General features: G+C 31.9%; 1 protein-coding gene across 2 annotated transcripts; it reads right to left on the reverse strand.

Annotated features, from left to right (window-relative positions):
- Nucleotides 1–1,331: 1,331 nt before the first annotated feature.
- LOC124942213 (IAA-amino acid hydrolase ILR1-like 7) lies at nucleotides 1,332–8,073 on the reverse strand. 2 transcript variants are annotated; one of them, XM_047482671.1, is made up of 7 exons: nucleotides 7,914–8,073; nucleotides 5,325–5,494; nucleotides 4,800–5,227; nucleotides 3,690–3,815; nucleotides 2,922–3,236; nucleotides 2,348–2,476; nucleotides 1,332–1,828 (listed from the first exon to the last, which is right to left on the reverse strand). In XM_047482671.1, exons 3-7 carry the CDS (start codon nucleotides 5,142–5,144, stop codon nucleotides 1,448–1,450), a joined length of 1,296 nt encoding a protein of 431 aa, XP_047338627.1. In that variant the 5' UTR covers nucleotides 5,145–5,227; nucleotides 5,325–5,494; nucleotides 7,914–8,073; the 3' UTR covers nucleotides 1,332–1,447. The 2 variants fall into 2 exon arrangements, with proteins under 2 accessions (XP_047338627.1, XP_047338628.1); XM_047482672.1 differs by lacking the exon at nucleotides 5,325–5,494 and having other exon boundaries at nucleotides 7,914–8,063.
- Nucleotides 8,074–10,606: the final 2,533 nt, after the last annotated feature.

The following is a 10,606-nucleotide window of genomic DNA, read 5'->3' on the forward strand; positions in this document are numbered from 1 at the left end:
GCACGAGTAATAATATAAAAAACCGTGAAATTTTTTTACGGATAACATTTTTAATTTTTTTTAACCGTTTTAAGTTTATGGGTGGGTCAACCCACAATCCGACCCAAATATCCAAATTAACCACAACTCTCGACCCGACAATCCGAACACTTTAAAAATTAAGTATCATTATATATATAGATATGTTATAGGGATCACTGGTTGAACGTGGCTCCGTCGCCCATGTATATATGTATCATTTTTTGAAACAAAGATACAATATTATTGGGTACAGAGTTATTTTTTATTTTTTTAATAAAAAAAATTTTGATCATATTTGTGGATGATAATTTATTATTTGATAAAAAAATTTTGACAACCCTTGCAAAAACAAATTTCACTCTTGCTCAAAATTTTGGGTAGAGATTTTTCCGATACCGATACATTAGTTTACTCGACTTGGTCTCTTCCATCGCTTATTGTTATTGACTCACATCATTTCGTCTATAGAGTCACTTGAAAATTTGTGTTGGTTAGATTATTTTAATTAGAATTTTAATATTTGTAAATTTTTATTATTTAATATTTGTTATTATTTATTATTTACACATTAATATTTAATTTGTAACTTCTTATATGATTTAATGAGGATTAACTTTCTTTTAAAAAGATGATAGTCAAAATCTTTATTCGTTCAAATTTTATTTATTTATAAATGTAATTTTTTAAATTGTTAAAGACAAACTTTATTATATATAACATTAAAAAAATACTCAAATGGTAATGAATTCAAGATTATACCCTAATAATGATTTAGTTTAATATTCAATAAACACGTAAATTAAAAGTTGAATTTAAATTTGGATTTGAAAAAAAAATTATAAATTAATATGTTTTTTTCAAATATCAAATTTGAATATTAATTTAGATAAAGATACTATTTTAGTTATATATGTTAATTATATACATTAAAAAAATAATAAAGATTTCTTAATATAGGATTTCAAATGTTTCTGATTTAAATAACAAGTGTTTTAACTCAAAAGAAATAATTATTTTAGTTTATTGAAATTTCAGCATTATTGTTGATCTAAGATGTCAAGAACTCAACTAGAAATATACTGTAATTCCATAATCATTTCAATTTAACACAGTGACAAATTGTTCCATTCTATGTTGAACTTCTTAAACTTTCACCATAATAATTTTCCAAATAGTAATAAAGAAGTAATCTTATTAATTTTCAGAACTATGTCCGTCATCCAAGAAAGAAATGGCCACTGTAATATGTGTTTTTAAGTTAGAAGAGCTATTTACTTTAGTTTTATTGTAATTCCAGAGATCAAACACTGAACTAGAAATTTACTGTATCATTTGGATGAAGCACAATGACAAATGCTTACATTTCTATGTGGAACACAAAATAATTTCCCGTATTAATTTTCCAAATATAAGAAAAACAATAATCTTATTTCTTTTCAGAACTATGTCGGGCATCCAAGAAAGAAATGGCAACTGCAGCATGAAAAGCGGATCCTATGGGTAACACATCTTCATCAAGGAAAAAATGACCCGAGTGCAATGGATGTTCAGATCCCAACGTTTCATTCCCCATCCCGATCATGAAAAATGCAGCCGGGATCTTTTGCGAGTAGAAGCTGAAATCTTCAGCAGCCATGGACATTGGTAAAAGATCAAAGCTTGATTTATTGAGAAGAATTTCTCCAATGTTTTTTCCATGTTCATACATGTTTTGGTGGTTAATAGTTGGAGGGTAATGCCTTCTTTCAACCTCCATGAAATCTACAGAAACCATGCACCTGTGCACGTTTGCTTGGGCCTCAATCACCTGAATAATCATCCCCATATTACATTCCACAATTTATATAAAACACTACATAGTAAAGATGATCAGTTTACTTCATCAACTTCCATTTATAATAACTCGATTTGACTTCTCTACTTTTAAGAATGGCTCAAACTACTCTCCATTTTTATTGTTTAGTCAACTAAAAACCTATACCAAGTGAAGCAAAAAAATTATACTATGATCTTGTATACCAAATGAAACAGCAGAAATCACACTATTTTGGATATTGATTCAAAATAATCATAATCTAAAAATAATCATAACACAAATATATTATTTTCAATCTTAATTTTTGGTGATTTTCTAATTATATCCTAATTGTAACAAGATTGGGACAAAATATTAGTTCCCGAATAGTTTTCGTTATATATTTTAACCAAGGCAAAATGAACTTCTATAAAATAAATAAATAAATATCATATTAAATGTTGAGTTTTGGTGCTTCATTTGGTTTAAAATGAGGAATTGAAATCCTACATTAGCCGAACCGATACTTACCTCTTTGATTCTTTTCTTAAGGTTGAGAAGGCCTTCTATAGTCACACTACGAAAAGTGCCTCCAATCTTTACAATCTCAGGAGTTGCATTATCAACGTCACCACCCCGAACCAAACCAACTGTGACTACCTGCTCGAGATTACAATTTTGACCAGCCAATAAAAGAGAGATAAGTAATATTGTATCATAGTATGTTCTTTATGTTATGAATTAGTGTATCACATTGAGTCTATATGTTATTAAATTTAATGATCAGATCATTTTATTATTTTTGCAAAAATCATAATGATCTAAAAAATAATATGGAGCAAAAACTTTATAAAAGATAAAGCCAAAATCTATAATGATCTTAAATATATTTGGATCATGATAAAAATAAAAATCTTATTCACTCTCAATTTTAGTCCATAAGGCCGTAGTTGTGCAAAATTATGACAAAATACTAGTTTTCAAATTGTATAAGATTTCCTCTCCTAAATTAAAATAATAAAAAATAAATAAATAAACTCTGAATGTTCAATTTCATATTTTGAAGTGAACTTATAAGAATTAGGTAGAAGAGAAATGGATTTACCTCAGCCTGAAGAGGGTCAGTTTCTCTTGACACAATTTGTTGAAGTGCAAGAATTGTAAAAGCAGAAGCCAGGATGGGATCTTTGTTTACATGTGGTGAGGCTGCATGTCCACCTTTCCCATGAATAGTTGCCAAAAACCTACCAGAGCCGGCCATGATTGGACCGGGTCTTGATCCTACTTTACCTGTGGCTAAATTTGGTGCAACATGTAGCCCAAAGATTGCCTCGACTTCATCTAAAACACCTTCGTGTAGTACATGGTAAGCACCACCACGACCCTCTTCTGCTGGTTGAAACACGAGCTTAATTGTACCCTGAAAATACAAGATTTCTAACATCATACATATTGCCTGAATTTGTATTTCTTTTTCTTATTTAGACCAGGGTTTTAACTCTCGAGCATGCTAGTACATCATCCCACCGCCATTAGCCCCACTTCAATGAAGGTGCAGTGAGAATGTTGCCTAGCTTCTTGACATTGGCTTAATTTGGAAGCTGCTGTAAACACTTTGTTAAAAGCTACTAATGTTTCTGAACTTCAATTTTATATATAAAAAAAGTTTAAAGTGCAAAAACTAACCTATCAAAGTTTTTTATTTTATTCTTTTGATGAGAGGAATACTGGGAGCAAATTAAATGTGATGCTGGTTCTAAACGAAAATCAACAATTTACTGATTGTTTGAGGCTTCAGCTAAATATGTTGGTTAAGAAAGTGAATCATATTTGTTCTTAATTTTCGGAACAGGTAAATTTTACATGTGTTTACCTTCAACTCGTCCTTTTTGCTTTGTAGTAGTTTTGCGGCCCCAAGGAGCATCGTTACATGAGCATCATGACCGCATGCATGCATTTTGCCATCAATTTTGCTCTTGTACTCCCACTCCTTCAATTCCTTTGCAAACCAAAATAGGTTGGGGCATGTCATGAATGGTTACTTCTTGCAGATAACTGGGTTAATAAAGCAAATATATTATATATTCCAACTAAAATGAATTTTCTCCTCTAAACTCCTCCATTCAATATAACACATTAGCTGTTGATCTCAAACATAGACATTTACAGTAGATGTGTCAAAATCCCATATTTACAGAGAGGACATGATAGAGAGATTTGGATGAGAGAATCAATTCCCTATTGTATTCCAGCATGTCAGTTAAATAAGATTTTACTGTATTCCTGTATATTCTAGACCAAACCTTAAATTTTATTTGTAGATGACAATAACCAAGAAAAGAAACCTATATGTTCACCAGATAAGTTTCATATAAGCAAAAAAGAATAAGGGCTTGATTATTCAATCACCATTGTACACATCCATCAATTCAGTCAAATCAACAACAGTATATCGACTATTTTTTAAAATAATTTTATCACTATATATTTATATCCCTAATCTTTTTACCAAAATAACATGCTTTTCTATAATCTACATCAAACAAAGTTATTTGAATTTTGAAACAGTACTAAGCACTGATTTTAGTCTGGCAACCTGCAAATGTGGTAACTAGCAAACACAGCATACCATGGTTACAATTTATAAAGCAAATAAGCTCTCAAACAGTTCAGGGTTAGTCAACAAACCAAAAACTCGAAGGGGTGCAACATTTCATCAAATTAACTAAGAATTATCTTCTCCAATATTCTTGGATTTGCAAATTGTTCAGAAAATGATGCGACTTAGTTGAAAAACAAGGCAGCAAGAAGGTGTTTTCAATTGTTTTCTTATGCTTCTGTTTCCCCTGTTTTTCAGTGGTTTAATTTCTTATGATATTTCTGAGTAACTAACTTATTTTGGATATCTAATCTGATTATTTTTAATGCATTGCATTTCTCCACGAAAAGAAAACAAATCAACAAATGTGTGTGTGAGAGATACCTGAATGGGAAGAGCGTCCATATCAGCTCGAAGAGCGAAGAATGGCGGAGCTCCTGTGCCAATAGAAGCAACGATTCCAGTTTTGGCAACTGGCCACGTGTAGTGAATCCCAAGAGAGTCGAGTTCAGATCGTATGAACTCACTCGTCCTCTCTTCCTCAAAAGCCAGTTCAGGATACTGATGAATCGTCCTCCTGACTTGCTTCAACCAATCAAAGAAGTTGACCTCTTTGGCCGATGATAACAGCTCATTGGAAGACGACACGGACACCGCTGCATGGTTACATGGAGATTTTGATAGAAGCAGTAATAGCAACAGAAGGATACCTTGGTGCAAACTCGTCATCTTTTAGTTTTTATCGGCAGCGATGGAAGTAATGATTTTGAACTTGTTTTCAGTACCTACTAACTTGTTGGCTCAATCATTCCCTGCGATAAAATGCAGAAATTTAAACATAAATAAACGAAATCCATGCCATGAATCAACATCTATCATTGTTTACTGCGCAAATAAAAGGATGTTTACGCTTTCTGTTGATGTAGTCTATGGTTCACATCCTTGATGTTCAATGACCTCTCAAGAAAGTGGTAGAACACTTTCTGGACAACGGTTTTATAATGTCTTTTCCGCTCCCCCTTTATTTCTTTTCAAAGGGTTCCTCGTCGAGTCCTCCCGTAAGTAGATGCTCGTGTCTCCTAGAAAGAACAGAAGAGATAGAATGAAAGAAAGGAAAGAATTAGAGATGTCTTTCAAACCAGTTGGCTTAGATTCATTATAACGGTTTTTTTTTCCCAAGAAACCAGTAAAGAAAAAATAGTAAGCCATGATTTTACATAAACAGAGATTTGGGATTGGTGTTAGGTTACCCGTGAGGAAGTACTTCAGTATCCCCACATGCCCGTCCGAAAACAGAATTTATTTCATGTTCTTTGCTAATTACTAATTAGATGTAATATTTTATAGTTTTTATGGGTTTTGGGGTGGCAATAAGAAGAAGAAATTAAGAGGTTTTGGGATGAGATGATCCCGATGGACTTCAAAATGAGAATGATTGAATAGGCTTGATTGATCCGCGTGAGAATGGTTAGGCCTCAAGAATGAGGCCAAACTTTTTACTCCAAATGAGCGTTTTAGAAGATTCTCTTCATGATCTTTATTGATTCCACTTCAAGAACTTTCAAGTAATGCTGACTTCTATACAAGCTTTCTTGCAATGATGTTTTCAAATCCTCAAGTGATGAATCTTCAAATTTTCATTCATAAATGATGCTCTCCTGAATTTCGGAGGGGGGCTAAACCTAAGGATTTGTCTTATGTGATCTAAGCATGAAATCATAAACTCATTATTCAAATCATTTCCCAATCCTATGTCTAGTTTTCTAAGTAAGTCTTGAAGCAAACTCATCGTGATAGTAGCAAACCATAAAGATAGCAATAATATCAAAGGCAATCGTAAATAAGTTTGCATATCATCAATGACAATTCATGTTCTCAATCAATCATGCATAGCAACTTAGAACACCTAATTAATTAATAATCCCTTAAATAGTCATTCAAAACTTAATTGCTAAACTCAACCTAGGGATGCATTGTCATGGATAATCATCAACCAAAGCTCAACACATCAATCATCAAGACTTTATCAAGGCAAAGCATGTAAACTCAATCATCCTAATCATCAGCATCAGGCTCATTCGAAGTATGACATCAAGTTCATACACTCATAGAAATTTAAGCACATCCATTGCATATAGATTACTCATCACATCGTATCACATCATACATTCAAGTTCATCATATCATCACTATCATCTCATCCTAATATGTAATCACATTGATCTCAACCAATCAATTTTTTCATCTGAATTTCAATTAGGCTCAAATCAAATCAAATTCAAAAGAAACCAAATGTGGTCAAATGACCTTATTCAATTTGAAACTTTAGTTCTTAATGAGATGCATAACTAGGAATTGAATACTAAAACATTCACCAAGATACTACATTCATAATGTTTATTTTTAGAATAAGATTATCTAGGCTTTGTTTGAAATTAAATAGAAACCAAAAGATTTCAAAGAAATCTCAGAATACTTGATAAAACAGATTTAGTCCTGACTTCTAAGTCATTTTCCACACAGTTTGGTATCTTAGCTATCATCTGGTAGGTTTCAGACCAAATTGTCTTGATTAGACTAGATTTTTTATTTTTACAAAAATGTGGAGAAGGCTGGACAGCAAGCAGTAGAAGCAAACTGCTTTTGTTATTGAAAAGGCTATTATGTCCAAATGCAAAGGTGGTTTCCATGATCCAATCCCTAACTCATCAAACTAATTTAGAATAATATGCAAATGATTTCAAATCGAGAAAAGCATATCTTTAATTCAAGTTTTAGTTTTCTCAACTTTACTTTTAAAAGGTTTTTTAGCACTTCAATTCATTGAGATAGAAAACCTTTGACTATAAACTAAATCTCTAATCCATTAAGTTGAATTGAGAGCTAATGTCATGACCAAAGGCATATCTACAAGAATTAACGAAATTGGACAACAAGGTTATCTGAAAATCCAGAGTTGTGCCTTTTCTGAAATCGGCTGATTTGAACTTTAAGATCAAAATCCAAATAAAAAAGGTGCAAGACACAAAAGTTGTTCAGAACCTTATTTTCAGTTGAAAACAGTTCATCATGTTGGGAGCTTAGATCTTCTTCAATTCATCTTGGTCTTTCAAATAATTCGAATAAAACATTCCTGAGACATATAACTTCAATTTCAAAACAAATCTCAATTCATTTGTTAATTAATTAATACTCAAGATCTAGGATCAAACTTCCCTACATCAAAACTGTTTTTAAGAATAAAATCCACATTCAACACTTCAATGCTTTCAACTCAATTCATCATCAAATTCATTCAACTCTTTCAATCAACTCATGTACAACACAAACTACAAGCTAGGCACTAGATTCATCCATCAACATTGCAGCAAATCAATCAATCGTCTTTCATTTCATTCCAAGATCAAAACTTTACTAGCACTTTTACTTTGAAAGCATCACATCTTCAATTCCAAATCATCTAGTTACCCATTATAATTGCAGTGAGTCTAGATTCACCTTTGAAGAGTAGGGTCGCTGGTGAAGAGGACTAAACCATGTAAGCTAGCCGTATATTTATCGAACTTGGCCAGCAGATGGGCAAGGATAGAGCGGGCAGATCTTCTTCTTCTTCTTCTTCCCAAAGTCGCGGTGGGCCACTGGCAGCCAAGTCGTGCTTCTCCCTTTCTTCAGCGTTTTTATTTAATTTTTTCATTTTTCAGATCTTTTCTTTCTAGCTTAAAAACTTCCTTCATCTTTTTCTTGTTTATAATTAAACCCCCAAAGTTCCCTAAAGGCCTCTGTTCCTAGGAATGGTTACTGGACATATCTGCGTTTGCTTATCTCATAGTGTAATCATTTTCTCATTGGTTAGTAAGTTTTTTTGTCCCAACATTTTGATCTCTCCGTGATAGTAAGATTTATTAGTTTTGAAAGTCCCAAACTTCTTGATACAATTCTAAGGCATAATTTAGAAGAAAAGCATAAATATTTTGTAAAAATTTCCATTGGTGTGGACTGTTGAGACGGGTCTTCTTTACCTTCTATGGGATAGAATTGTGAAAGGACAGTTAACTTTCAGAATCAAGTAGAAAAGATTGTGATTGAGTAATACTTCTGAATATGAGAATAATAAATGAAAAACGTAATGGATCCTATGGGGCCATCTCTCGATCTTATTAATTGATACAATATACCTCTTACAAAAATAGTCCTTAAACTATTGATATAATAACACAAATAAAAATAACTTTATAATTAAAACTATTTTACCCTAATCAACAAGTTATCTAATATAACTTATTACAATTTTACATGGAAATTCCCATGTGTACAATTCCCATGTGTACAGACTCAATCAAAACATAGGCATTCCTATGTGAACATAATTTATATTTATTTTAATACACTTCCCTCAAGATTAACATCTTTAAGTTTCATCTTGGACAATAAAGCTTGAAAACGATTAGAATCTAAGGCTTTGGTGAAAAAATCAGCAGCTTGGTCTTGTGTGTAGACATGCGTAGGAATAAGAAAACCATCTTTGAATTTATCTCGAACAATATGACAATCAATATCCAAATGCTTTGTTCTTTCATGGAAGATTGGATTTTCAGTGATGTGTATAGTAGACATATTATCACACCACAAGTTAATCGGCAAATGGACAGTTTGTTGGAGATCATTTAGGATATATGAAATCCATAGTAGTTCACACACCGAGGAACCAAGACTTCTATATTCCGCTTTAGCACTTGATCTCGAAACAGTCGCTTGCTTTTTGGTTTTTCAGGAAATGAGTGAATTCCCTAGTTTGATGCAGAATCCAGTAAGAGACCTTCTACTTAAAGCACAACTTCCCCAATCTGCATCTGAAAAAGCCTCCAAACACAAGTTATTATTGAAAGAATAAAACAAGCCTAACGATGGTGAACCTTTTAAGTATCGAACCACTCTAAGAGCTGCCTGTCAATGAACAATATTTGGCTCATTCATGAATTGACTGAGTTTCTATACACTATATGCCAAATCAGGTCTAGTAAAATTCAGATATATAAGACGTCCAACTAACCGTCTATATTTCTCAGGATATTTCAACAATTCATACCATTTTTCTTGAAGTTTAAGACCTTTAATCATAGGAGTTTTTTCTGGTTTAGAACACAACAATCCTATTTCTTTTAAAATATCAAGAACATATTTCCTTTGATTCACAAATAATCCTCTATCAGTTCTAACAATCTCAAGGCCAAGAAAAAAATTGATCTTTAATTGAAAATTTATTATCTATGAAAGTCTTAACATTCTTAATATCATTTCCACATATTAAAATATCATCTACATACATCAATAAGACAATAATTCCTTTAACAGTATGCATGATAAAAAGACAATGATCATTTTGAGATTGTTTGAAACCAAATTCAATTAATCGATTTGTACATTCCAAATTCTATTGTATTGAAGCTTGTTTCAAGCCATAAAACTCTTAACAAGTTTACAAACTTTTCCTTTTTCTAATGATTTATAACAATCTGGAGGATTCATATAAATATTTTCATTAATGTGTCCATTAAGAAAAGAATTATTGACATCTACTTGATGTAGATGCCAATTATTTGTTGCTGCTCAAGCAAGTATAAGTCTAATTGTTACTGTTTTAGCAACTAGTGCAAACACATCATGATAATCAATCCTCTCTTTTTGACTAAAACCCTTAGCAACAAGTCTATCCTATAGTTTGTTAAGTGAACCATCTTGATTGAGTTTAGTTTTATAAACCCATTTTGACGCAATTATTTTTTTTCCTTTTGAAAGATCAACAATCACCCAAGTTCCATTTTTATCAAGTGCTTTCAATTTATCATTCGTTGCAGATTGCCAAGCATGTAGTTTGCTAGCTTCTGCATAAGATTTAGGCTCATCAATACATGTTATGTTCATAATTTTTTTTTTCATTTGTTTTGTATAAATGATTAATAAATGGGAAAGTATTAGGAGGGAAATTAGACTTAGAAATATGCATGATGTAATCTTTACTCCATGCTGGTTTTATTTTAACTCTCTCACTTTTTCTAACTAGATTAAGTTCATCATTTTCTAAATTGTCAATAGGACTTTCTGTGTTGAATTCACCTCCTAAATTTGAACATTCTGTTTTTGAAAAATCATTCTCAATCTCATTTGTATCATGAGATATTGAAGTTTCATCT

This window comes from Impatiens glandulifera, chromosome 6 (assembly GCF_907164915.1).
Source record: "Impatiens glandulifera chromosome 6, dImpGla2.1, whole genome shotgun sequence".
Lineage (NCBI taxonomy): Eukaryota > Viridiplantae > Streptophyta > Magnoliopsida > Ericales > Balsaminaceae > Impatiens > Impatiens glandulifera.